Genomic DNA, 27183 nt, shown 5'->3' with positions numbered 1-27183 from the left:
CAACCGAACACAACGCTCTCTTCACATTTAAAAAATAAATTACAAAGACAAGAAACCAAAATATACATACTGTACTTTACACACGAAACTTACATTTCCAGCAAAACACAATAATGAAAAGGAAAATAAACAATCCCAATCTATTAAAGAATAGCCTACTTCATAGTTACACTTCTTGTAAAAAGTGATCAATATTATTGTTTTTAATGTAGTGAATAAAGGGCTTCCAATTTCTTTGTATACATTCATTTTGTGTTTTAATAAAATATGTTGTTTTTTCCAAAACCATGCACTGTGCCATGGACCTAATCCAAGCTCCAACAACTGGGGATCGACCTTTTCCAGCTAAGAGCGATCATTCTTTTAGCTTGCAGTTATAGCTAGATCTGTAAATGTACGCTGTTGGTGGTTTAGCTTATATTTTTTGGATACAAGTGTAGCAGGATCGTTTTGCTTCTAGAGGAATATTCATGGATATAATTGTCTTGTAATATTGATCACTTTTACCCAAATTCTCTAATAATTTTGCACTCCCAAACACAATGCCCAATGTTCCTTGGGCTTCTCTACATTTAAAACATATATCAGCACATTTTTATAACTTATTTAATTTGACAGGAGTTATATAAGTCTGCATCAACCAGTTATATGAAGTAGTTTTAAGCAAACGTTACCTGACTGTCTCTGAGAGTATGTACATATTTGTCTCCATTCATCCTCGATATTTCCCTCCCTCAATCCCACCCTCCATATTCAAGTTTGGGTAGATGATTCAGTAGACCCTGATACAAGCCAGTTGTAAAACACTGATATTAATCCTTTATTATTGCATTTTTTCGTAATTAATTCCTCCAAGGAAGAAAGTACTGGCAAGCTTAACAATTGGTTCTGCGCAGATAGAACAAAACTCCTTATCTGTAAATATTTAAAAAAATGTTTTCTTGGAATATTGTAGTTAGTAGATAACTGCTCAAACGACATCAACGTTCCTTCCCAAAACAGATCACTAATTTTGCTTATTCCTTTTTCAGCCCACAACCGAAATCCTGAGTCCTTCGTGCCTGGTTTGAATAATGTGTTGCCCCAAATGGGGCTAAACTGGGATAGAGAGTCCGCTATTTTCATGTACTCTTTAGCTTCAAACCATACTTTAATCATATTCCTAACAATGGGGTGCGTGGTGAGTGTTTTCAGTTGTTTGCACTTATCTGAGTATAAATACAAGTTTAATGGCAATGCAAAATCACAAGACTCCATATCCACCCATGATGGTTTTTCTTCAGAGGAAAAATAAAACATCATTGTCCTCAGTTGTGCAGCTAAATAGTACCAATACAGGTTGGGACATTTCAACCCTCCCGTATCAAATGGAAGATAAAGAAGAGATAGACGAACTCGGGGGCTTTTCTTGTTCCAAATAAATTTCCTAAATAACGAGTTAATCTTCGAAAACAATCCAACAGGTGGCGCCAAAGGAATATTTTGGAATAGATACATGAATTTAGGCAAGTAGTCATCTTCAGTATATTATCCTTCCAATAAATAAAATTTGGTAAAGGTACGCAATCTCTCTAGCTCTTTAGATGTTGATTCCATTAGTGCATTGTAATTTGTAGAAATTTATTTTTCTAATTCGGGAGCTATTTTAATACCCAAATATGTAAAACTGGACGTTAATTCAGTGAAAAAATGTGATGTAGCTGGACAGACATTTTTATTGAGCAACATTAACGATGACTTTGATGTGTTGACTTTATACCCGGAGATATTTCCGAACTGACTAATCAGCTCTAGAAGTGCTGGAATAGAGGTGTTTAACTGTTTTAAGAAGAGCACAACATCGTCAGCGAATAAAGCTATTTTATGTTCCATGCCACCCATTGTTATCCCTTGTATGTGAGTGCTAGACCTTACGGCTATTGCTAGCGGTTCGATAGCCAAAATGAATAGAAGTGGGGACAGAGGTGAACCTTGAGGACAACCCCTTGTAATATTAAACGGCTCAGAGACCACCTCATTGGTTAAAACTTCAGCTGTGGGATTGGAATGTAATAGTTTTATCCAACGCAGAAAGGAACTACCAAATCCAAATTTCACAATAACGTCAAATAGATAAGTCCATTCAACTCTATCGAAAGCTTTCTCTGCATCAAGCGAGAGAAGAGCTGTATCCTTGTCCTCTTTTTGACTATGCAGAATATTTAGGACACGTCTCACATTATGAAATCCCTGTCTGCCCTTAATGAACCCATTTTGATCATCCCCCACAATGCTCGGGAGCACGGTCTCTAACCTTCTTGCCAAAATTTTACTTAATATTTTTGTATCTGTATTTATCAAGCTTATAGGTCGCATATTTTCACATTTTGTATTAGGTTTTCCAGGTTTTGGTAAAAGGATGATCAAGGCTTCTCTCATAGAAGTAGGAAGGCAGTTACTATCACAACCTTCTATATACATGTCAAGGGTGGCCTAACCATTTATCTTTGAAATTTATATAGGTCGATAGGCAGGCCATCCGGTCCTGCTGTTTACCACCTTTTAATGTAGTTATAGCCTCCATAACTTCAGCTGCAGTAGATCGTTATCTAACTTAATTTTCAGTTCTTCAGGTATTTTGGGAATGTTAAGGTTATCAAAAAACACGGAGTTGGTCTCAGTCGATGGCAGATGTTCAGAGCAATATAGTTTTTCATAGAAAATTCTAAACGCTTTATTAATGTCCATTGGTTTATAATTATATTACCATTTCCGTCCTCAATACTAGTAATTGCTCTTTCTGATTCCTGTTGTTTATTCGCCAAGCAAGCAGCCTGCCTGGTTTCTCTCCCTGATCGTAAAATTGTTGCTTTAATCTTAATAAATTGTTGCTGCTATTTCATGAGTTTTTCATATATTGGGTCCTTAACAATAGACTTCTTTTAAACATTACGGTATTTTGGCCTGCTTGTAAACTCTTTCCTCTAGTAACTAATTTGACTTCAAGGGCTTTAGTTTTCTCATGTTTCTCCTTTGTTTTTTCTGCTCGTATAACTTAGAATTTGTCCTCGTATAAAGGCCTTAAAGGCTTCCCATCTAATTGTAGCTGACTTTTGGGTGGTGTTGTGTTCAAAATAGTAATCAATCTGTTCCCTAAGAACTCAAGAAATCTTTTGTCTTGCATCCAGTGTATCTGAAATCTCCATTAGTACGATTATGAACAAGTTTTGGTTCAAATATGTCAAGATACAAGAGCGTGATCTGATATTAGAATACTACTGTATTGACAGTTTCTGATGCAGGAAATTAGTTCAGCTGATATCAAAAAGTAGTCTATTCTTGAGTATCCTTTAGAAGTGCTCGACCAACATGAGTATTCCCTTTTTAGTGGATTCTGAGCCCTCCATATATCCACCAGGTTAAGTTCCTTTATAAAGTGTTGTAAAGTTTTCCTAGACCTTATATGAGTGTTGTCTGTACCAGACGACCGGTCCTTAGTGGGCTGCAAAACACAATTGAAGTCACCTGCCACTATGTGTCTTCCAGGCATTGTGGAGATTCTCAAAAATAAGTCACTATAAAAATTTGCATTATCATCATTAGGTCCATACACATTAACCAGATTAACCTGAGTTGACAGAATCTTTCCCTGTACAATCAAAAATCGACCGTTGGGGTCTTTAGTTATTTTATCTATGCGCAAAGGAATGGACTTATGTATCAAGGTGATGACTCCTCTGGAATTAGAGGAGTAAGCTGAAGATAGTACCTGACCTGGCCACCTCCGTTTAATTTTGATTGTCTCGTGATCTAGCATGTGTGTTTCCTGTAGGAACACAATTTTGGCTCTTAGCTGTTTAATTCTACCTACTACTTGTTTTATTTTAGTAAGTTTACGTAGGCCTCTACAATTCCAAGAGACAAATTCAACCAAACCCTCTATCATTTGTTATAGTATGTTGGTTAAACCCTTTAAAGGGGCCAATAACCTTAGTGCAAGCACAGCAATAAAAACATGAAAGGGTACAATTTTGAATTTAACCAAAACAAAAAGAGAGAGCGACTCACCCAAAACCCAAGCCTGACACCCTAGAACATTCAGGCTCCCCCAAACCCCAACATATCTTCCCTCCATTATCGCAATAGGTCCACACTATACTGAGGAACTATTCACTTGTAAACCAAATCTCAGCCCAACTGCTTATCTATATACAAAGTATCCAGATAGATTATTGTAACTATCCACGTGAGACAGATAACGCCATATAACATACGCGTAGCTTTCATCACTTATTTGGAAAGTAACTAGTTGCATTTCAAGCGGAAAACACAATAGAAAAAACAAAACCGAGTTTAAAACCGGGCCTATTAAAACTTTACACTTGTACCTTAAGAGAATCAAGTCTGTAAGTAGTACAATGCCTAGTTTCCAACAAAAGTAAGCCCTACACACCTCTTAGTGTAATATGAATTCTCATTAGGACGTAGCTACTCAGTCTAGCCTTCCTCAGTCACCGGCTCCCGCTCCACGATGTACTTGTTCACGTCCGCTGGTGTGTTGAAGACGACCGCACGGTCATCGACGGTCAGCAGGAGCCGTGCAGGATATATGATCCGGTGTTTGTCCAGTCCGTGTTCCCGCAGCCGCCTCCTCACGCCGTCGTACTTTCTCTGTTGCTTATACACCTCCGCTGGCAGGTCAGGAAAAAATCTTATTTTATTGTTTGGTACGTCCCTCGTTCCGTATCCGTGCGGCTCTCAAAATATTTTCTCTGTCCTTGTAGCTTAAACACTTGACGATGCGGTTCTCGGATACCTGGTGGAACTTTGGCTCGCTGTTATCCGATGCGCTCTCTCCAAAACCGGCGGCGCTATCTTCAAAGTATCCGCTATCCATTTTCCATAAGGAGCAAATGTCGTTGCCTTCACTTTCTCGGGTATGGCCCAGTACACGCAGGTTATTACGTCTACTTCTCCCTTCTAAATCGTTGACTTTGTCAGTGAGATTTTTGGTCTTACTCTCAAGGTTTTCGATTGTTTCTTCAGGGTTTGTATATCGTCTTCTGCCGTAGTATATCCGCGTTTCGGCCTCCATGATACGCCCGCTGCAGTTTTTGACGTCTGTTTGGACATTCCTTATTTCCGTCAGTACAACCGTCAATTTTTATGTTAAAGTCTTGTTTGAATGAGTTTATGGCAAGCATGATGTCCTTTGGTGAAGGATTATCCAAGTTTATGGCTTGTACGGTGACCGCGGGGGGCAGCCGCGGGTGCCTGCTTTGATGAGCACGACTCCTCTTCAGCTAGCTCCTGGCATATCTCTGGCCGTCATGCTCGGAATTTTCCATCGTCTTCTTCTCCTTAGCCGTTTTTTTTGGCATGTTTGAAGTAGCTTACTCTTGCGGTTACAATTGTGTCTCTTTATATATCCTCACTCTGGAGTAAAATGCAGGATTTCTTAAAAAACAATTGAGCACGAGGAAAACGCGTCTGCTCACCGTGCCGCCATAACCGGAAGTCTCTCCTCTGTACTTTAACTCCGTCATTTAAGATCCTCCCAGACAGCATTTTAACCATCGGGAAGTTACAGGATGTGGTCTATAATAGACATGGACATTTAGCAGAACAATGCCAAAAGAGAATATCGCTACTAGGGATGATCCGAGTACCCGGCTGAAACGAGTATCCGGTACGGATAAAGCGAGTCGTAATACGAGTCAATATCTGTGCTCTTATTGAACAAAACTCTCAACTGGCAGCGCTGCATTCTGTGATAGTCTTATCACTTAACAGAGCTTAACAGTTCGCTATTCACAGTCTAAATTTTTCTCTTGTCCGTTCACGCTACCATCCGCCAACTTCCGGTCCTGGATCTTGTAGCTTACCAAAATAAAACTCGTTCGTACTCAACATACAAAAGGGGCAAAATACAACTCACTTTACTCATAAAGAACCCGAAATTCAGTGAACAATGTTTTCAATATATGTAGAACTGAACTACCTACAATCATAAGATTGCGTTATTAACTTCTGTGTTGTCATGGAAGCCACCATCCATCCATCCATCTTCATCCGCTTATCCGGTATCGGGTCGCGGGGGCAGCAGCTCCAGTAGGGACCCCAAACTTCCTTCCCGAGCCACATCACTAGCTCCGACTGGGGGTCCCGAGGCGTTCCCAGGCCAGGTTGGAGATATAATCTCTCCACCTATCCTGGTCTTCCCCGAGGTCCTCCTCCCAGTTGGACGTTCCTGGAAACTCCCTAGGGAGGCGCCCAGGAGGCATCCTTACAGATGCCCGAACCACCTCAATGGCTCCTTTCACGCGAAGGAGCAGCGGCTCTCTCCGAGCTCCTCTCGGATGACTGAGCTTCTCACCCTATCTCCTAAGGGAGACGCCAGCCACCCTCCTGGAGGAAACCCATTTCGGCCGCTTGTACCCTTGATCTCGTTCTTTCGGTCATGACCCAGCCTTCATGACCATAGGTGAGGGTAGGAACGAAAATTGCCCGGTAGATCGAGAGCTTTGCTTCTGCTCAGCTCTCTTTTCGTCACAACGGTGTCGTCACAACGGTGCGATAAACAGAATGTAATACCGCACCAGCTGCTCCGATTTCTCCGACCAATCTCACGCTCCATGGTCCCCCTCACTCGCGAACAAGACCCCAAGGTACTTAAACTCCTTCACTTGAGGTAAGGACTCCATCCCTACCCGGAGAGGAGCACTCCATCGGTTTCCTGCTGAGAACCATGGCCTCAGATTTAGAGGTGCTGATCCTCATCCCAGCCGCTTCACACTCGGCTGCGAACCGATCCAGTGAGTGCTGAAGGTCACAGGCCGATGATGCCATCAGGACCACATCATCTGCAAAAAGCAGCGATGGGATCCCGAGCCCACCGAACTGCAACCCCTCCCCGCCCCGACTACGCCTCGATATCCTGTCCATATATATTACAAACAGGATTGGTGACAAAGCGCAGCCTGGCGGAGGCCAACCCTCACCTGGAACGAGTCCGACTTACTGCCGAGAACCCGGACACAGCTCTCGCTTTGGTCATACAGAGATTGGATGGCCCTAAGAAGGACCCCCTCACCCCATATTCCCCAGCACCTCCCACAATTTCTCCCGGGGACCCGTTTCATAGCCTTTTCCAGATCCACAAAACACATGTAGACTGGTTGGGCATACTCCCAGGCCCCCTCCAGGATCCTTGCGAGAGTAAATCTGATCCGTTGTTCCACGGCCAGGACGGAATCCGCATTGTTCCTCTTCAATCCGAGGTTCGACTATCGGCCAAACCCTCCTTTCCAGCACCTTGGAGTAGACTTTACCAGGGAGGCTGAGAAGTGTGATACCCCTGTAGTTGGCACACACCCTCGGTCCCCCTTTTTGAAGAGGGGAACCACCACCCCGGTCTGCCACTCCTTAGGCACCGTCCCAGACTTCCACGCAATGTTGAAGAGGCGTGTCAACCAAGACAGCCCCTCCACACCCAGAGCTTTCAGCATTTCTGGACGGATCTCATCAATCCCTGGGGCTTTGCCGCTGTGGAGTTGTTTGACTACCACAGCGACTTCCGCCAGGGAAATTGACGACAATCCCCATCATCCTCCAGCTCTGCCTCCACACAGAGGGCGTGTCAGCTGGATTTAGGAGTTCCTCAAAGTGCTCCTTCCCCGCTCTATTACCTCCCCATTTGAGGTCAACAAAGTCCCATCCTTACTGTATACAGCTTGGATGATCCCTCGCTTCCCCCTCCTGAGAGGTGGCGAACGGTTTTCCAGAAGCACCTTGGTGCCGACCGAAAGGTCCTTCTCCATGTCTTCTCCGAACTTCTCCCACACCCGCTGCTTTGCCTCTGTCACGGCAGAGGCTGCAGCCCTTCGGGCCCGTCGGTACCCTGCAACTGCCTCCGGAGTCCTCCGGGATAACATATCCCGGAAAGACTCCTTCTTCAGTCGGACGGCTTCCCTGACCACCGGTGTCCACCAGGGTGTTCGTGGGTTACCGCCCCTTGAGCACCTAAGACCCTAAGACCACAGCTCGCTGCCGCAGCTTTAGCAATGGAAACTTTGAACATTGTCCACTCAGGTTCAATGCCCCCAGCCTCCACAGGGATGCACGAAAAGCTCCGCCGGAGGTGCGAGTTGAAAGCCCGTCGGACAGGGGCCTCTTCCAGACGTTCCCAGTTTACCCGCACTACACGTTTGGGCTTACCAGGTCTGTCCAGAGTCTTCCCCCACCCCCTGACCCAACTCACCACCAGATGGGTGATCAGTTGACAGCTCTGCCCCTCTCTTCACCCGAGTGTCCAAAACATACGGCCTCAGATCAGATGAAACTATTATAAAATCGATCATTGACCTTTGGCCTAGGGTGCTCTGGTACCACGTACACTTATGAACATCCCTATGTTCGAACATGGTGTTTGTGATGGACAATCCATGACTACACAGAAGTCCAACAACAGACAACCGCTCTGGTTTAGATCAGGGAGGCCGTTCCTCCCAATCACGCTCTCCAAGTTCTCATCATTGCCCACGTGTGCGTTGAAGTCCCCCAGGAGAACAATGGAGTCCCCTACTGGAGCCCCATACAGGACTCCATTCAAGGTCTCCAAGAAGGCCGAAACTCCGAACTCTTGTTTGGTGCATACGCACAAACAACAGTCAAGTTTTCCCCCCAACACCCGCAGCGTAGGAGGCGACCCTCTCGTCCACCGGGGTAAACTCCAACGCAGCGGCGCTCAGCCGGGGGCTTGTGAGTATCCCCACACCCGCCCGGCGCCTCACACCCTGGGCAAACTCCAGATAGGAGAGAGAGTCCAACCCCTATCCAGGAGTACGGTTCCAGAACCGAGACTGTGCGTAGAGGTAAGCCCCACCAGATCTAACTGATAGCGCTCCACCTCCCGCACAAGTTCCGGCTCCTTCCCCCACAGAGAGGTGACATTCCACGTCCCCAGAGCCAGCCTCTGCTGCCCGGGTCTGGTCCGTCGAAGCCCCTGACCTTCGCCGCCACCCATGTGGCAGCGCACCCGACCCCTTTGGATCCTCCCACAGGTGGTGGGCCCATGGGCTGGAGGGAGAAGTGCCACGTTGCTTCTTCGGGCTGTGCCCGACCGGGCTCCGTGGCAAACCCGGCCACCAGGCGCTCGCTCACGAGCCTACCGTCTGGGCCTGGCTCCAGACGGGGGCCCCGGGCTTCCACCGGCAGGTCCCTCTATCCCTTCCTTGATTTCCATAAGAGTTTTTGAACCATTCTTTGTCTGGCCCCTCCCCTGAGACCTCTTTGCCATGGGAGACCCTACCAGGAGCACAAAGCTCCAGACAACACAGCCCTCAGGTTCATAGGGACACACAAACCTCTCCACCACGATAAGGTGATGGTTCCCGGAGAAGAATGGAAACGATAAACATTTTTCAGCGTCAGCTACACTCCCACCAAATTACCTTTGATTAAATTAATAACCAAAAAGATGAAGTTTAATACATTACACACTCTTCTAACAAATCAATGGTAATTTCAAATCAGTTTGTTAAATATCACTCAAAGAACATTTGTAAACCTGAGCAATATGGTTAATCTGCAATGTACAACTCTCCAAACAAAGTGGCATGTAAATATCTAAACACACAGGTGCATGTTATAATAAGTTAAGCTTTGATTTCCTACACTAAGAAGGGAAAACACAAGCAACTGACTGAGTTGAGAGGCAGATGTTTGTTGTTGTTTTTTTTTTTTTGTTTCTTTTTGTTTTTTTTACACGGATTATTATTGTTCAGCTGCTTTCTACAAGAACCACTAACTTTTGAATGGGTCGTTCAACAATGGATGGCTTGTTGATTGCTCCTTTTCCTAACTTTCGCTCTCCTATCTGTAGCGTAGCTTTCCTTACTAGTCCGTCTTCATCCTTATGAACTTCAAGAACTCTGGCGAGTTTCCATTCATTTCGAGGAATCTCTCCTTCCTGGAGAATTGCAATATCGCCAACTTGCACATTGCGTCTTGAAGCATGCCACTTTTGCCTAAGAGTGATGTTGGCAAGATATTCTTTTCTCCATCTGTTCCAGAATTGCTCAGACAGATATTGCACTTGTCTCCACCGCTTTCTGGCAAACAAGTCTTCCTTTACAAATTTACCTGGTGGAGGCAGAGGGACAGAGGATTTCATGGTGATCAGATGGTTGGGTGTTAGTGGCTCTAAGCTTGTGGGATCACCAATACTATCAACAGTGAGTTTGCGGTTATTTACAATGGACATGGCTTCATAAAGGAATGTTCTTAGAGAACCATCATCCAATCTTCCAGCACTGTGTGCCATAACTGAGCACAACACGCCCCTGACTGTCCTAATCTGTCGTTCCCATATGCCTCCGACATGACTTGAGCCTGGCACGTTCATGAGGAAGTCACACTGCTTATCTGCCAGATAAGCATTTATTCTTTCTTTGTTCAGTTTGTTTAGAGCTCTTTCCAATTCATTTCTTGCTCCCACAAAGTTAGATCCTTGATCTGATCTGATGTGTCGAACTGCTCCACGGATGGCTATGAAACGCCGTAAGCCATTGATGAATGCATCGGTTGTCATGTCTTCCAACATCTCTATGTGGACTGCTCTGGAGCATAGGCACGTGAACAGGAGACCATACCGTTTGTGTTCCTTGCGACCTTGCTTAGTGTAGAACGGACCAAAACAGTCCATGCCACAGTAGGTGAACGGTGGTGAAGGATCGACGCGGTCTGGAGGTAGATCTGCCATCCGTTGTTCTTCCGCAGGCCTACGAGCTCTTCTACAGGGAACACACTGCCTTATGTGCTGTGCTACTGCCTTACTACCGCCTATAATCCAATATCCATTTGCTCTCAGTTCATTGAGGGTTTGTCCTCTGCCTTGGTGATGTGTTTTCTTGTGATAGTATGCAAGGACGAGCCGTGTGACAACCCCATCTCTTGGAAGAATAATAGGGTGTCTTAGATCAAGGGGTGCAGATGCTCGTCTCAGTCGTCCTCCCACTCTCATTACACCATCTTGGAGGAACGGGTCCAGCTGATACAGTTGGTGGTTACAGGGCAGCTTTCCTGGTTCTTGGCTGAGTATGTGCAACTCTTCTTTGAAGGCATGCTGCTGTGCTAGCTTTATGAGAGTGAGCGTAGCCCGCTTTCTTTCCTCCACATTTAAGGGGGTTGACTTATTAATCCTCTTAGCCAATCGTTGAATCCGAGCAATGACGTTAACCACAGTGGTCCATTTGGAGAAACGTGACAGTCGCTCTTGAAACTCAACCTGTTTTGCAGCCTCAGTTGTCAGCACTTGTATTGTCTTAACCTCAGGGTCTCCCACCAGCAGATCTGAAGGTCCTTGGTTTGTAACTAATTCTCTCTCCCAGAGGAACTTAGGCACCACGAACCAATTTGAGTTGATCAGCTCTGCTACCTTGAGGCCTCTCGAGGCATGATCAGCAGGGTTCTCAACTGTGTCAACGTAGTACCACTGTTCTGGGTTTGTGGTTTCCCTTATTCTCTGAACGCGATTCGCGACAAAGACATGAAACCTTCGAGCTTCGTTGTTGATATACCCCAGAACTACTTGGGAATCTGTCCAAAAATATTCTCTGTCAACCCTAAGCTCCAGCTCTTCCTTCAGCATACTGCTCACAGCAGCTGAAATCACTGCTGCGGTGAGCTCTAATCTTGGGATTGTGACAATTTTTGTAGGAGCCACTCTCGCTTTACCCAAGACCAAGGCACAGTGTACATTATCTTCACTCACCAATCTGATGTATAAGCACTGTCCATAGCCTTGACTGCTAGCATCTGAAAAGTGATGCAGCTCCACTTTCAGAATCTTGCCGAAGTTTTCAGGTGCGAAGCACCTGGGGATCTGAATCTTTTCAAGGTTTCTTATATCATTTAACCAACTCTCCCACCGTGACTTCAACTCTTCGGGTAGTGGTTCGTCCCAACCAATGCCCTTCTGACACATCTCTTGCAGAACTCTCTTTCCAGATATCATGAACGGGGCTAGGAATCCTAACGGATCATACAGAGAGGCCACAATAGAGAGTATTCCACGTCGTGTGGATGGTTTCTCGTCAAGTGAGATCTTGAAGGAGAAGACGTCCTTCTCTACATTCCACCGTACTCCCAAGACTCTCTGTTATGGTAGGTCATCATAGTTGAGATCCACATTCTTCACCTCATTAGCACGTTCAGTGACACTGATGGACTCCAGCACTTCTCGATTGTTGGAAAGGAACTTGTGTAGGTGCAAGTTTCCTTTAGCGCACACGGCTTGGGCTTCTTTCACAAGCTCGATTGCCTCATCAACAGTCTCCAGGCTTATTAAGCCATCGTCTACGTAGGAATGTTTTTTGATGAAGTTAGCTGCGGAAGGGTGCTCTCTCTCATTCTGGCTGGTGAGATGCTTCATGCCATAATTGGCACAGCCTGGGGATGATGATGCTTCAAAGAGGTGAACCTTCATACAATATTCTATAGGTTCTGCATTTGTGTCTCCATTTTCCCACCACAGGAACCGCAGATAATCTCTGTCTTCTTTGCTGACGTGAAACCTGTGGAACATCTTTTCTACATCACACATAACTGCAATTGGATGCTTACGGAACCGACAGAGCACTCCAGTCAGCCCATTTGTGAGATCAGGTCCTGTTAGCAGATGGTTATTCAAGGCAGTGCCTTCATACTTGGCGGAGCAATCAAAAACCACCCTGATTTTGTCAGGTTTTCTGGGATTGTAAACCCCTTGGTGAGGAATGTACCATGTGTTTCCTGATTTTAATTGCTTGTCTGCTCTTTCTGCGTCACCATCTTTGAAGACTCCTTCCATAAATCTCACATAGTCATCCTTGAATTTAGGATCTCTGTCCAGTTTCCTTTTAAGGTGCTTTAGCCGTACTAAGGCAAGCTTCTTATTGTCTGGTAGGTGAGGACGTACTTTGAAGGGAAGGGGCATTTCAAAGTGACCACACTCGTTCTGCTGGATTCTTTCTTTTATGACCTGCAGGAACTGAATATCTTCTTGAGATATGCTCTTTTCTCCTGGTCTTGTGTCTGCAAAGTCAGACTCAAGCACTCTAATAACAGCAGCTGGTGTCACAAGTGGAATCTCCCTGACTGATAGGCGATGACACAGACCAGTCACATCCTTAGAGCTCACAAGCTGTGGCTCACCCCCTACGATGCTCCAACCTAGATCAGTCCTAGTGGCATAAGGCTCATAATCACCTCCAGTGATGACTTGTCGTGGCGCCAGTGCTCTGGAGCAGTCATAGCCAATCAGTAAACCTACCCCACAATCCATTAGTGGGGGCATTTCGTGAGCTATGACTGAAAGGTGTTTCCACTTGTTCGCTGTGTCGCAGGTGGGAATGTGCGAACGTTCAAGGGGAATGAAGTCCCTTGTATAGGCAGGGGGCAAGTCTATGAAACTGTCTGAGGCGTACCCTCTGACTCGTAATCCACTGACTCTCTGACTTCTTACAATTGAGTCTTTTCCCATCATAGTAGATAGCTTTAGTTTTACTGGCTCCATTACTGCTTGCATCTTTCCACACAACTCCTGATCAACAAATGTGTGATTGCTCTGAGTGTCTAATAGGGCATACACCAGGGTTTCGGTGTCAGTGGTGTTAAGTGATGAGATCCATACTGGAACAATCATTGGTGTACTCCCACCATCACCTCCATTCGCACAACAGGATAGTGAAGAGACATTGGTCTCTTCAACTTGCAAGACGCTTGGTGAAGATTTTTCTCCTGAAGGACGATCTTCATGCAATGGTGTTGGATGGTGTTTTTTGCATATGCTACACATAGCTTTGTTCCTGCAGTCCTTGGAGTTGTGTCCTTTTCTCAGGCATGCAAAACACAGCTTATTATCCAAGACCACTTTTCCCTTTTCGTCCAGACTTTTCCATTAGCCTTTGACATTTATGTATGGAGTGGTTATCCCCACAACACATACACTTTCCTGGGTTTGAGTTATTAGCTGATGTGCTCCATTTCTTTGATCTGTTGGCACCTTCCTTGCTCTCATCATCAACACCATTGGGCTTGACTGTGATGCTTGATTCTTCAGATGCTTCCACATTAGTGGCAAATGTGTTTACTTTTGGACGCTTGGTTTCTCCAAATTATCTTTCTTCAGAAGTCTTTAATGCATACAGCGATGACACTGGATTGCATGCTATGCGAGCTTCCTGTGCGATAAACGAAGCAAACTCTTTAAAGCTTGGATAGTCTTTGGCTTGATCCAGCTGATGCGTGACATGACGATTCCAGCTAGATGTTACCCAGTCAGGAAGTTTAACTAGTATCTTCTGGTTCTCCTCACAGTCATTTAGTACCTGAAGACCGTTGACATGAGGCATAGCGTCGCTACAGGTTTGTAGGAAGTCACTGAACTCTCTTAGCTTCATATACTCTTTTCCACCAATTTTTGGCCACCTGTTAAGCTTCTCTCTGAAAGCACGTTGAACCACAAACGAGTGACCATATCTGGCTTTCAGCTTCTCCCATGCTTGTTGGTAGGCTTCTTCATCCTTCCTGTAGACGCTGCCCTCTAGAGCAGACTTTGCCTCTCCACCAATGTACTTTTGTAGGTAAAACAACCTATCTGCTGGATTTGTGCATCTTCTCTCAATGAGAGCTTTAAAGCTTGTGCTCCACTCTGTGAATTTCAGGGGGTCACCAGAAAACACTGTGGGTTCTGGCACTGGAAGTCGAGAGAGTGCCATCGCCTCCTGTACTGTTTGCACTAGAGATGCTTCATTTGTTGAGACTTGCTCCTTTTGACCTCTTGAAGGATGAGAAAGTGAACTTTGATTTTCCACTTGACTGCACGCAGGACTATGTTTCTCAGTCTTTACCTTTGACTCTTCCTCAGTATACACTCTAAGCTTTGCTTCAATGACCTCAATGTCTCTTCGATTTTCAAGCTCTTTCAATTGTTGGCGCTGTGCGTCAATGGCCGCTTCCCTATTGATTTCCGCTTTCTTAGCAGCCAGCAGTGCAGCTGTTTCTGCTCTTTTAGCTGCCATACTTGGTGATTCTGAGAGATGGCTGGAGTGGTGGCTTTGTGCGGTGACTCTGGAATCTGTGGAACCATATATGGACTTAGCGTATTCACGGTCAAGCAGCAAACGTAACCTTGATTTTTCTGCCTCAGTGTCAAACTCTTCACCTTCCTTGGTTAGTCGTACTCTCATTAGTCCCAATAGGTCTGCAGTTACACCTACACATGCATCCATTTTCCTCCGAATTTCTTGGTCTGGTGCTGTCTGGAGTCTTATTCTGTCATATAACTCTTTGAGTTCAGACTCGAGTTTCTCAATCACATCCATCATGTTACACAAATCACTTTCAGAGCACTCTTGCTTTAATTTTGTGCGTGCATCCCTAACTTGAGTTTTCCATTTATCATATGCTGACTTGAATTTTCTTTCTCTTTGAGCTAATTCTTGCTCTTTCAGGTCCAGCATCTTAGCTGTTAAGTGTTTCTCACGGGTGGATTTTCTCGTTTCACCTCCTTCTAACTTCTCTCCCTCTATTGCATTAGTAGAGTTTAAGACTGTGTGCTCTTCTGAAGGGGAATCATTCTTTTGAGCTGCGTCATCATATTGAGACGAAGATTCACTCTGATTTGACATCTTTCTTTTGTTTTTTGCCTTTCAGTAACAACTGACACCTTAGGTAGAAGACAAATTAACTTACTAACACATGAATGCTATCTATGGTTTTGCATGAAGCAATTTGCTCAACTTAATTTACAATAACATTTAAACGTATAGTCAATCCCCTTGACACTCTGAAATGTGTTATTTAAAGGACAAAATATCGTTCTGACTGTACCAAGACTTTGGTGTCTTTATCAATGCTTATCTACAGTCCTGATAACCTTTAACATTTTCAAGCATTGTTTCTTTACAACTTTGTTGTGGAACTATCCATCAATTACCAGAGGTGTAATTTTAGTATTTCACAGTCTGACCTGAATACTGAAGCCTGAAGTACACAGCAGGATATGAAGCAGAAATGCACTCTGGAGCCTGAAGTACACAGCAGGATATGAAGTAGAACTGCACTCTGGAGCCTGAAGTACACAGCAGGATATGAAGTAGAACTGCACTCTGGACGATGGAGTTAGGCCACGTTTTCACTGTAGCTACCCTGGTCATAAAGGAATCCACACTTCATACTGATGTCCATTTTTTACCTTTTATTCCTTATAGAAGTATGATGGAACACCGTGAAAACGTGTTTGCCTGGTAGACCAGCAGTAGAATTAACAAAAAACAGGAGCTTAACAGTTCGCTATTCACAGTCTCAATATTTCTCTTGTCCGTTCGCGCTTCCGTCCGCCAACTTCCGGTCCTGGATCTTGTAGCTTACCAAAATAAAACTTGTTCGTACTCAACATACAAAAGGGGCAAAATACAACTCACTTTACTCATAAAGAACCCGAAATTCAGTGAACAATGTTTTACAATAATATGTAGAACTAAAACTACCTAGCAATCGTAAGATTGCGTATATTAACTTCTGGTGTTGTCATGGAAACGATAAATATTTTTCAGCGTCAGCTACACAGTGGTTTAGTACTCTATTCATAATTGCCAGTGTTCATAATACCAACTGCTAATAATAATTATTAATCATATTTTTGTATCTGTGCCTCTGTGTCCCAACCAGCAGTGGCAGATGGCCGCCCACCAAGAGCCTGGTTCTGCCTGCGGTCTATGCCTATTTAAAGGAAGTTTTTCCTCGCCACGGTTGCACCAATTATAGAGTGTGTTCTAGACTACTCTATGAAAAGTGTCCTGAGATAACTTCTGTTGTGATTTGACAATATAAATGATTGATTTGAAATGATCCATCTTCATCTGTTATCCGTTGGTCCGTACTTCTGCTCTGGTGGAGTAAGTGCCCGTGAGGCAAAAGCCAAAGGGCGTTCCACCCCCTCTTAAGTCTGGGAGAGCACAGCGCCTAGCTCCTACCCAGGAGGCGTTGGAAGGTGGAAGGTGCAGTCAAGTTGAAATGCGTCAGTATGGGTGGGGACGCGAGCTGCCGTTTCATGAGCTGCACGATTTTGTGGCAGGCCGGAGTCCAGTCTCACGTAACATCCTTCCTGAACAGCCAGAGTCAGTGTAGTGTGGCATGAATCTGAGGTAGTAGGCAGCAATCCACAAGAAGGAAGACAGCTGGGATGGCAACTATGGGTGTGGCAGGGACAGATGGCCTCAGTATGGGACATAATCATGGTGATGCCCTTCTTTGAGAGCCTGAAGCCCAGGAACTTGACCTTAACCCCAAACTTCAATGTTCAGTGTGATCCCATGCTGTTCTAAATGCTGAAGGACCTGCTCCAGGTGATTGTCGCTCAGTGCGGTGGAGAGCGCATGCACCACCACGTCATCCATGTAGATACTGGATACCAGCCAAAATAAGTTATAATATCTTCTGAAAACAGCTCAGGGCTGATGAAAGTCCAAATGCCACGCATTTAAATCTGAAAACCCCCACGTGTGTGATAAACGCTGTAAGGTCCATGCTGGCCGATGTCAGAGGTACCAACAAGTAGCTGTTATACGTAAGCCCATTTTACTGAAAACAGTGGAAATAGCTAGTGAGCTCCTCAGCCATAGGTAGGGGGTAGGTAGGTATCAGGGATGATGGCTTTGTTTTTTGTGAGGTTGACACAGAGTTGCAGTCTGCCCCCTTTTCTCTTGACTATCACCAGGTTAGACACTCAAGGCGACGCGGCAATGTGCTCTATGACGTCCACGTCCACCAGGCAATGCAGCTCGGCCTCCGTGTCATGGAGAGCCATGAGAATGCACCGTAGGGGCTGGATAACAGGGCGGACTGACAGGTCAACAGTAGGCTGGTGTACGAATCCACAGTTGTGGGTAGTAGCAGTCAGGCCAAGAGGTGGCAACCTGCAGGACATACAAGACCCTAGCATCACTCATAGTAAAACTTAGGGTAAGGAACAAGTCTAGGCCTATAATGTTTGCTCTCTTCCGGATGATGCAGTATTGGTGGCAGGTGCACAATCATATCTGATGGGGAGGCGGGTCACACCCAGAGTGGAGATGGTGAAATGGCCATAGCCTACCAGGGGTTTCCAGAGGCACGTGACTGTAGAAGCGGTCATATGTGCATTTGTTCAGGATTGACACTTTAGCCCCTGTGTCTATGAGGAGTGGAATGAAAGCTATGCCCACACAGCATGTGCAGAGCTTGAACAAAGGCTGTGAGGTGTGCACAGTGTTAATGGGGACGGCAGCAGTATCATGGCAAGCAGGAGAGGAAATACAGCAGCGTGCAAAACGGTTCTTGTTGCAGTTACAACAACGTTTTCCCTGGGCAGGGCATGATTGTTCTCTGGTTGCATGTTTAGGGGAGCCACGGTTGCAACAGCTCTTGTGCCCACTCTCCCTGGGCCTCTGGTCCACTCTCTGTTCATCCAAACTGTCATTTACCCTGTCGGCTACCTTTGCAGTCTCTGTTTGCTGAACTGATGATGGTGATGATGTCACAGGCTCGTGCACAGCGTAGCCAAACTTGCGCTCCTCCATTGGGGCTGTTTTCAACTGCTTACCAGTTATTAAAGTTTCCGCTAGTGTTGTGGAGTCTTACTCTAGTAAAAGTCTCTCACTCAGTTGATTACACAACGTTTTCTCTATTAACTGGTCAACTGTAAGTTCAATTCAATTCAATTCAATTTTATTTACAGTATCAATTCATAAAGAGTTATCTCAAGACACTATACAGATAGACCACACTTCAGAATTTACAAGGACCCAACAGTTCCAGTAGTTTCCTCCAGAGCAAGCAACAGTGCGACAGTGGCGAGGAAAAACTTCCTTTTAGGCAGAAACCTCGGTCAGACCCTGGCTCTTGGTAGGCGGTGTCTGACGGGCCGGTTGGGGTTAGAATGAAGAGTGGCAATAACAAAAATAGAAAAAATTAGTAGTTTGTAGCAGTTCTTTGTAGTAGTTCATGGCATAGCAGGACGCTGTGCATTACAAGGCACAGCAGGACGTAGCAGGACGTAGCAGGGCACTGCAGTGTAGCAGTTGAACATGGCATCACAGAACATGGAGCGGGACCAAGGCGACAGCTGCTACCCTGATTTTGGAGCCTCTCTGATCCAAGGGAACATGCTGGGGAAAAAAGAACATAAGGACTCCGGGGAATGACTCCCCAGAGCTAGGTTAGTAACAAGCATTTCTGGGACATGGATGCACATAAATGAAAAGATGGAAAGATAGAGGAGAGAGGAGCTCAGTGTATCAAAATAAGTCCCCAGCTGTCTAAAACTATTATTACAACAAAACCAAGAGAGACAGGGTAAAGAGAGCTCCAGCCCGGTCGGGCTAGAACTCTCCCCAACCGGATCGGGCTGTATGCCAAGTCTCCCTTTAGTTTTATTATATTCTTGATTATATGATAGATAAATCTGAAAACTATGTGACTAACTACTACTCCCTAACAATATTTGATTCTATGCCCTAACTATAAGCTTTATCAAAAAGGAAAGTCTTAAGCCTACTCTTAAATGTGGAGACGGTGTCTGCCTCCCGGACCCAAACTGGAACCTGGTTCCACAGTAGAGGAGCCTGATAACTGAACGCTCTGGCTCCCGTTCTACTTTTAGAGTCCATCATCCAAAGCCCCAAAATTACAAAGTCTAGCCAGCTTATGTAATACTGAGACATAAGGGGCAACGGCCTCACCTGGCTTTTGGGTCCTGCGGCTGTGACTTTCTTATCATCCAATGAGGTGAGCGTGGTGAAGATTCGCTGTCCCTCCTGCCTGAGAAAATGACAATTAGACCATCCTACCTGACTAGTTCCACTTCCAGGATTGTTCCATTGCTGACCGGAAATTCCACCAGATTTTTCATTTAGGCTCGATATCTGTTGCATTGGGCGTCCTTTGTGTAGACATTTTAAACTCCTATTGATTTGTCAGGACTAAGGTAAACCTTTTTGCAGATCTCTGCAAGGTAAATCCGGAGAGCTAGCTAGACTATTGGTCCAATCAGAATTTAACTTAAACAACTTTGAATGTTCAATGAAAACAAGTTCCTTCCCGAGGCTATTTTGCAGAGGCGCCCGTGATGATGTTTTGATTTAAAGAAAATGCCAATAAACCAAAGTATTTGCAACATTTTTTACCATCCCGGAATGCTTTGTGGACTAGCCAAACCCTCCTCCGCAGCGCTGTGGATGTAGATCTGGCAATGGGATACTACACTGATTTGTAGAGGAAGTGAAGGGACTTCCTGAATGTTTATAACCTTTAAACCACTGGCTTAGCTTAACTTTTGCAATATCATTACCTGACCCACTGCCACTCAGACTCCATGCCTCCAGTGACATCATCGGGGAAGTAAAGGACAGCAGTCAGAAAGTTAGCCAAACTTAGTTGTAAGAGAAAGCATAAATGAATTGCAAAATTACTACTTACTATTATTGCCAACATTTCAGCTGTACGAGTTTACCTCCAAATAAGTGTTCTAGTTAATCTCGTTATATTGGCTTTACACCTTGTGTCATTATTTGTGTGTTGTCCTGTCAAACTTTGTTTTGTTTTTAATTTAATTAATGATTTAGAATTGATATTTGATGGGGTTTTTCCGCAAAGTGCATCATAATTTCCCTCCTTACCCACCAGTGCATCCATGGTGAAGCCCCCCCCCCCCCCCCCCTCAAGGAACTCTTCACCCCACAGACCTCAACACGTACCCTCTGATCTGCCTCAACGTATGTCCTGAAACCTCCCAGGACAAAGCTCCGTACAATGGGAGATTGGGCTTTCTGCTTGGCTGCTCCCAGTCTGAGGAATGCTCTCCCTGACCACAGACTGTGGATGCTTTTAAACGTCGCCTTAAACCCACTTTTTTAGGGGAGCTTTTGATTGAACTCTTGCTCTGTTTTTTATTGTTTTTGTTTATTTTAGTTTTCATTTTCTTGCTCTCCATGTGTTTTTATTTTTAGCACTTACCTGTTTTGTTATGTAGCATTGGGATTTGCGTAATATGAAGTGCATTACAAATCGAATATTTCATTATCATTGTTATATCTCTGTCCTTTATTTCCTCTCTTGTACAGGTGGAATGGCTAAAAAATGAAGAGCTGCTGAGCTCCCTGACCGATGACAACATTGACACCCGTGCAGACTACAACCTCATCATCAACAAGGCTCGACTGTCTGACTCAGGCAACTACACCTGTCTGGCCAGCAACATTGTGGCTAAGAGACGCAGTGCCACAGCCACTGTGATAGTTTTTGGTACGCTGTCCTCCCAGCCACTGTTATTTGCTGTTACAACACATCAGAGTGTACTGACACGCTGTTTACATGGCGCTCTTGATCAATTTTTTTGGTTTCATGCAATCCTACAGAAGTGATTAAGACCGTGTCTCCATGTCTCCACTCAAGAGCGATGTTTCTTCTTTATTTCGATGGATGTATTATTCAAAGACTCAATTTACTGCCTCTCATTTAAAATCAATGTGTACTTTATGAAAGGAAATAAGCCACTTTGTCTTTATCTCATTTAAAAGGAGTGTTGCTTATTAAGTATTTATTGGACGGAGGCCTTCCAGCAATGCGGGTTCTCCAGCGTAGATAGTGCTGTTAAACATTTAGTTTCCACACACGTAAGACAGAGAGATTATAGAGTAAACTGCTTCAGTCCGAGCGTTAAGTGGTCGACCAGTAAGAGTCAACATCGCATTTAGAAATGGCAATTCCTTTTTTATTTTCTTTGCTCTCAAACAGTTTCACGTCTTTATCTTAATCCAGGAGCAAGGGACATTGAAAAGGCAATTAGGAAAGAGGGAGCTGTATATGAATGAGCTGTGCTCAATCTGCTCCAGCCATTTGCATTGTTGCTTTGCATAGCCTTGGAGACTACATAATAATTATTAACCCCAGCTCTTGTTAGAGTATTTATCTATGCCTGAGTTCTGGAAAAGTAAAATGTGTTGTTTTGCACTCACTATACCTCTTATTACTCTCTAACTTTGTTGAACTCCTTCCAGTGAACGGGGGCTGGTCCCTGTGGACAGAGTGGTCGCCCTGTAATGTGCCATGTGGGCGGGGTGTCCAGAAGCGCTCTCGAACCTGTACTAACCCGGCGCCTCTCAATGGCGGGTCTTTCTGCGAGGGCATGTCTGTACAGAAGATCACCTGCAACGCACTCTGCCCAAGTCAGTTTCATTTAAACTCTGAGTTTCTGCATATAAATAAAACGTAGAACTTTATGGAGTCAAATACAAGGTTACCTTTCGCTAGGTGCCAAATGTTATCAATATTTGGTTTAGAATGATTAAGCTTGCATGTTAATGATCATGATAGGCTGCCAGACATGTAAATACAAAGGCTGCATGATATTGAAAAAAAAACTGACATTGCAATAATATAATGTTTGGTGATATATATTGAATATGAAAAGATATTTTTACCGGATGACTTGAATAGCTCTCTAAGGTTTGTAGGGACTTCAGCTGCATAGAACCTTTTTTCTTCTTATGTGAACAATCCCTTCTTGAACTTTAATGCTATACAATTAGTTTGAATGCACCAAACACAAAAGGAAGTATGCACTGTGACTACTGTTCTGAAGTGATTTTGGAGGGGAAAAACATGATACTATTGTAGCCATATAATACTCTACTATCAATCCAAACTAAAGTCAATTATCTTATTAATGCATGCATATTGCTTCATAAGAGGGCTTCCTTTTTTGGCTCCCCACCTGTTCCTCGCTCATTTTCAAGTTGTGGTCGACAACTAGGGGGGCCTGCTTTGGTTGTACGATAAATTGATAAACATTGATTGTGATAGGTGGTTTGCTGGGCATGCAAAGCCTGCATGTCAAGCACTAGCAAAACCTTTGTATCCCAGAACCCTTGTAAATTATGCCACAAACAAAGTTGGACCATATTGGAAGACACCTGGTTTCTTTAGGCTAACTCACCCAACTTTCTCAGACGTATTTTCATGAAGAAAAAAACATCTTATATTCAAACCAATACTGTACTTTATTATATTTTTAGCACAGTTGTTCTTTTCCTTTTTCTTTACAGATCTATTGCCAGCTCTTTTTAAGGCACATATTAACATTGCATACTGTACATTTATCCATTGATGATATCCACAGTGACTGATGAGCTAATATCCCTACCTCTTTAGAATTACAGACAAGGATTGCAGGGACCGATCCATAGGGACCTTATTGATCTAACAACATTCCTGTACCACTGTACATGTGTGAGAGAGAACTGCTGCATGGCAGAAATAAAAAGAAAAACTTTCTTGTGCTGACTGGAAGGGTAATCACAGAGGTAAGGCTTATCTTGTAATGTGAATGTTGGATACATTCAAGCCATCAATTGACAGACAATTCTGCAAACTAGAGTTGTATATCTACAACCCTTTTCTTAAAGACAGGGCTGCTAGAAAGTCAAAAATAGTATTATTGGTGTGGTTAATCACAATGGTCAGAGGCAATACAAAGAATTGCTAGCAACTCTGTGAAGGTGTATGCATAACAGAGCATTACGCTAAATGCTAACATGCAGCATATAGTGTCTATCACGTCAATCATATCACCTACAGTATACAATATACTATACTATATACTCATAAATAATAAACATTTCCTCCCTATGTGGATAAAAAATGTTCTATGTTTATTTTAAAGTATATTTTTGTACTGCAATTTTTTTTTCATATGAAAGTAGTTTTAGGGCACGTTTACTCAAGTAAATAGTGGTCCTTTAGCTCTTTTCAGATGGTAGTCAACACTTCACCTGCATTCTAGCTTGGATCCGCAGGGTTTTACTCCTCGTGTTAATAGACTGGCAGACTCTGCGAGGAAACTCCAGGTGCTCAGTAGTAGTAACCCGGGGCTAATCACAGGTCAATTTATAAGAAATAATGGCAATACTAGTCTTTGCTTAGCACTTATTCTTCATAGCTAAAGTTAAATTAACGTAGTCCTAATTTTAAAACCTAATTTAGGTTCAAACTACATGGATTGTTAACTGATACATCCAGTCTTCAGGCGAAGCCCGGCCATGCAAAATCCCTACTGTTCTGATAGTCTGGATTAACGGATCAACTATATTTCTATGGAGTAAGAACACTATCAAAAAGATGTATGCGTAACTTTATGTATTCATATTCGTATTTTTAAATTCATATTCGTATTTTTATACATTTGTGCGTAAATTACATAGGCATGCAAAATTAGGTTTTCATACATGTGTGTTTTTATGTGAGTGTGACTCTAAAAGCTATGACTGTAAACATTCATGGGTACAACTCTATTTCTACGACTACGAATTCTTGAGTGTGAACACGAATTCAAGTTTACGGGTACGAGTAAAAAAACAGTTGAAATGACGTCACTGCAGTCCCAGGCCAGGGTTATCGAACCTCAATTACATTTAATGCGCATGCGTCACAGGTGAAAAATGGCTAACCGACCGGAGGCTTCTAGCCCAGGCTCAGCATCACAGGTAAAGTAAAAAACGTCTTTATTCAACATTTTTCATACGGTTTTACTACTGTGATAGCACTTTATAATGATATACATTCCTGCAACTCATAGACGTTATTGCTTTAGCTTGCAACCGAACGATATTTACTTGCCGTTAACTCTAGCTAGCTAATGCTATACGTTAGCTAGCGCTATACGTTAGCTAGTAACGTTAGCTAGCGCTATACGTTAGCTAGCGCGGATTAAGTGCTCTGTGTTGAAAGTAACGTTATAGTTCGTTAACTCAGCTGCAATGTAAATCATATGTTTAACCATTTCGACCAGATCATTAGTGTTAACAACTGAGCCAGGTATATAGTTACACCACAAGTCATTGTAATGTTACTGAGCATGATGTGCTAAACACGTAATTTAGGACTCAGTGGCCAGTCCCTGCTTTTATTCATGGAGGACCTGAACGATTGAGGGTTAAAAAAAAGTTAACTAATCCATTGATATGTAATGCAACATGTTTAAAAAAACAGTTTTCAAGGTCATCACTACATTCATCTACTGTATGAGATATATGGCAATGCCTCCAGTCAGTCAAACTATTTCTGATTTTGATTTCTGATTGAGACCAGCTGCAGGAGGTCAGCGGACTATGGATACAGATTTTAAATAGATTATTTTGCTTTGAATATTTTATGAAGCTGGCATTAAAACTGTTGGATAAAACAAAGTAAACTGCATTCATCCTAACATAATCAGTAATTGAGAATGTAGACATATTGTTAGGTTGTTCTGTGTTGATGGATGATAACAAATGAGAATAATAGTTTACCATTTTATATAACCTGCGGTTACACTGGAATTGTGTCAGTAGATAAGAGAGACAGCATGATAAGGTATATTAACATTTGTTGTTCAGTATGGCAAAGGAGTATTGTACAACAATTTGACTAGATGATGATAAGGTACATTCTTGTCTCAACCATTCTTACGCAACACCTGATTTTGTGGTCAACTTCATATAAGTCTCTTGCCTGTATATATTGTACCATGGGAGGTTGCCGTTGGGGGAAGCATATGAATGGAAAAGCCGACCTACACAGAGCTAACAGCCAAGGCAGAACTGTACGGCTGGGGTACTCGGGTGTGGTTGGATGGGGAGGGTTTGTAGTCACTTAAACAACCAGGCTCCTCAAGGATGTGGGATGTGCTGATTCTTCATAGGGGACTGTAACAACACATCCTAGTAGCTCTGCATGGGTTTCTGGCTGCTTTTAATTAAGCATTTGTTTTCTGCACGAATAACCGTTGAATACAGACTGAAATGTATTTCCTTCTTCCTAAAGGTGGATGCAGTCTTCATTCTGGAGAACAAGCCACCCTGTCTTCAGTGAGATTGGTTCTGCCAAACACCGCATGGAAATAAACATCAATTCTAAAACATTATGACACTAGCCTTATGCCATGGGCAAACCTTTGACAGGTGTGTAACAACTCACTCCAAAGGAAAACTACCCAGTAACTGCATTGTATTGTTTTGACATTTTTATTTAAAAACTTCTGTGAATAACCTTACTCATTGCTACAAGTCATTGCTTTGCTGTTAATGATATGCAGTGGTGCTCATAAGTTTACATGCCCATGCTTTAGTTGACTAAGAGATTAAAAAAAAAAAAAAAAATCATGTTTTGGAAATTTATCTTAATGCCTTAATTAAAATGAGGAAAAAAATCCAACCTTTTAAGGACACCAATTGTCTTTGAATGAATAATGTATTGTAAATGTTTTTACTTTAATACAGGGCATAAGTATACACCCCCCTATGTTAATTCCCATAGAGGCAGATTTTTATTATTAAAGGCCAGTTATTTCATGGATCAGGATACTGTGCATCCTTATAAAACTCCCTTGGCCTTTGGAATTAAAAAGCCGCCGCCCCTCCCCCATTGAAAACAACGTCCAGTCGTTTCCATTGTCGCTCGTTCTCCTCTATGGGAATTTAACATAGGGGGTTGTATACTTATGCCCCCTGTATTTTAACATAGGGGGTTGTATACTTATGCCCCCTGAATTTTAACATAGGGGGTTGTATACTTATGCCCCCTGTATTTTAACATAGGGGGTTGTATACTTATGCCCCTGTATTTTAAGTTGGAACATTTACAATACATTATTCAAAGGAAATTTGTGTCCTTATAGGTTGGATTTTTCCTCATTTTTTAATTAAGGCATTAAGATAAATTTCCAAAACATGATTTGTCTTATTCTTTTTTTTAGTCAACTTAAGCATTGGCATGTACACTTATGAGCACAACTGTACCTCACTGTTACTCCCATGTTAAAATTAACAAACCTTTTGTAACGGTCAGTCTTGTTGGCAAGTGTTGAACTTCATACCATTAAATCTTTAGACATTTCTTTGTGTCACACTTTCAATGCACTAAACCATTGCTATGTAAATGTCTCTGCAAATGATTCTGACGATGCCGAAGGATTGATCATGGACTGTACAGTTTCCATAAAAGCTGAAGTCAATGGGCACTCAATCTGTGGGACTTCACTCCATAAGGTTCTTCAGGCACACCTTCAAACATCTCCCATCAGTTCCAAACAGCTCCATGTTCTGAAAATCATGTATACCGTATTTTGTATGATACATTTAGAAATAT

General features: G+C 43.4%; 1 protein-coding gene across 2 annotated transcripts in view; it reads left to right on the top strand.

Annotated features, from left to right (window-relative positions):
• unc5db (unc-5 netrin receptor Db) overlaps positions 1 to 27183 on the top strand; it is a 265211-nt gene that overhangs the window by 109524 nt on the left and 128504 nt on the right. For both annotated transcript variants that reach the window (XM_032515156.1, XM_032515155.1), the window contains exons 4-5: positions 21123 to 21303; positions 22059 to 22226. In XM_032515156.1, the coding sequence (XP_032371047.1) occupies positions 21123 to 21303; positions 22059 to 22226 (349 nt within the window). The remainder of the gene's footprint in view (positions 1 to 21122; positions 21304 to 22058; positions 22227 to 27183) is intronic.

The sequence above is a fragment of the Etheostoma spectabile genome, chromosome 5 (genome assembly GCF_008692095.1).
Source record: "Etheostoma spectabile isolate EspeVRDwgs_2016 chromosome 5, UIUC_Espe_1.0, whole genome shotgun sequence".
In the NCBI taxonomy this organism is placed as follows: Eukaryota; Metazoa; Chordata; class Actinopteri; order Perciformes; family Percidae; genus Etheostoma; species Etheostoma spectabile.
The sequence above is the reverse complement of the archived record's forward strand: the minus strand, read 5'-3'. Positions and strand labels throughout refer to the sequence as shown.